Source organism: Dipodomys ordii, unplaced genomic scaffold, assembly GCF_000151885.1.
Source record: "Dipodomys ordii isolate 6190 unplaced genomic scaffold, Dord_2.0 Scaffold179, whole genome shotgun sequence".
NCBI classification, from domain to species: domain Eukaryota; kingdom Metazoa; phylum Chordata; class Mammalia; order Rodentia; family Heteromyidae; genus Dipodomys; species Dipodomys ordii.
The window spans coordinates 439463-439965 of record NW_012267395.1 but is presented as its reverse complement, the minus strand read 5'-3'; the positions used below and the strand labels follow the sequence as shown (position 1 = coordinate 439965).

The 503-nt window shown below is 74.4% G+C and overlaps 1 protein-coding gene across 1 annotated transcript in view; it reads left to right on the top strand.

Annotated features, from left to right (window-relative positions):
* The window catches only part of Nrbp2 (nuclear receptor binding protein 2), an 11104-nt gene that overhangs the window by 5404 nt on the left and 5197 nt on the right, over positions 1-503 (top strand). The window contains exon 2 of the mRNA XM_013033838.1: positions 3-242. Within this exon, the coding sequence (XP_012889292.1) occupies positions 3-242 (240 nt within the window). The remainder of the gene's footprint in view (positions 1-2; positions 243-503) is intronic.

Here is a 503-nt window from a genome sequence, read left to right as displayed (position 1 = left end):
AGGGGGACCCCGGGAGCGCGGGAGGGGGACCCCGGGAGCCGGCGCGCACGGCGAGTCCCCCTTCGGGGCCCACGGGACTCCCGCAGGAACGCGGCCGTTCCCCCCCCCCGTTTGGACGCTGGGGGTTCACTGCCAGCGAATCGGGGGCTCCGCCGGGCCCACCCCAAGGCGAGGGCGGCGAGGAAGCGGGCGGGAAGAACCCTGCTCGGGGAGTCGGGCGGAGACGGTGCGCGGTGGACGGAGTCGGTCCCGAAGGAGCCCCAAGAACCCCACCCCGCTGCCTGGGCGGGGCCTCTGCGAGGGGCGGGGCCTCTGCGAGGGGCGGTGCTCGAGAGGGCGTGGCTTCCTGAGCAGGTACCTTGTGATAGGTGTGTCCTGGGCAGTATGGGCGGGACTTGTGCGGGTGGGCGGGGCCCTGGTGTCGAGCAGATTGGGACTTGGGCGGGGCCTGGACGTCAGAGCGGGGCTTGGACAACCTGGGCAGACTGTGCGGCCGGGCCGGG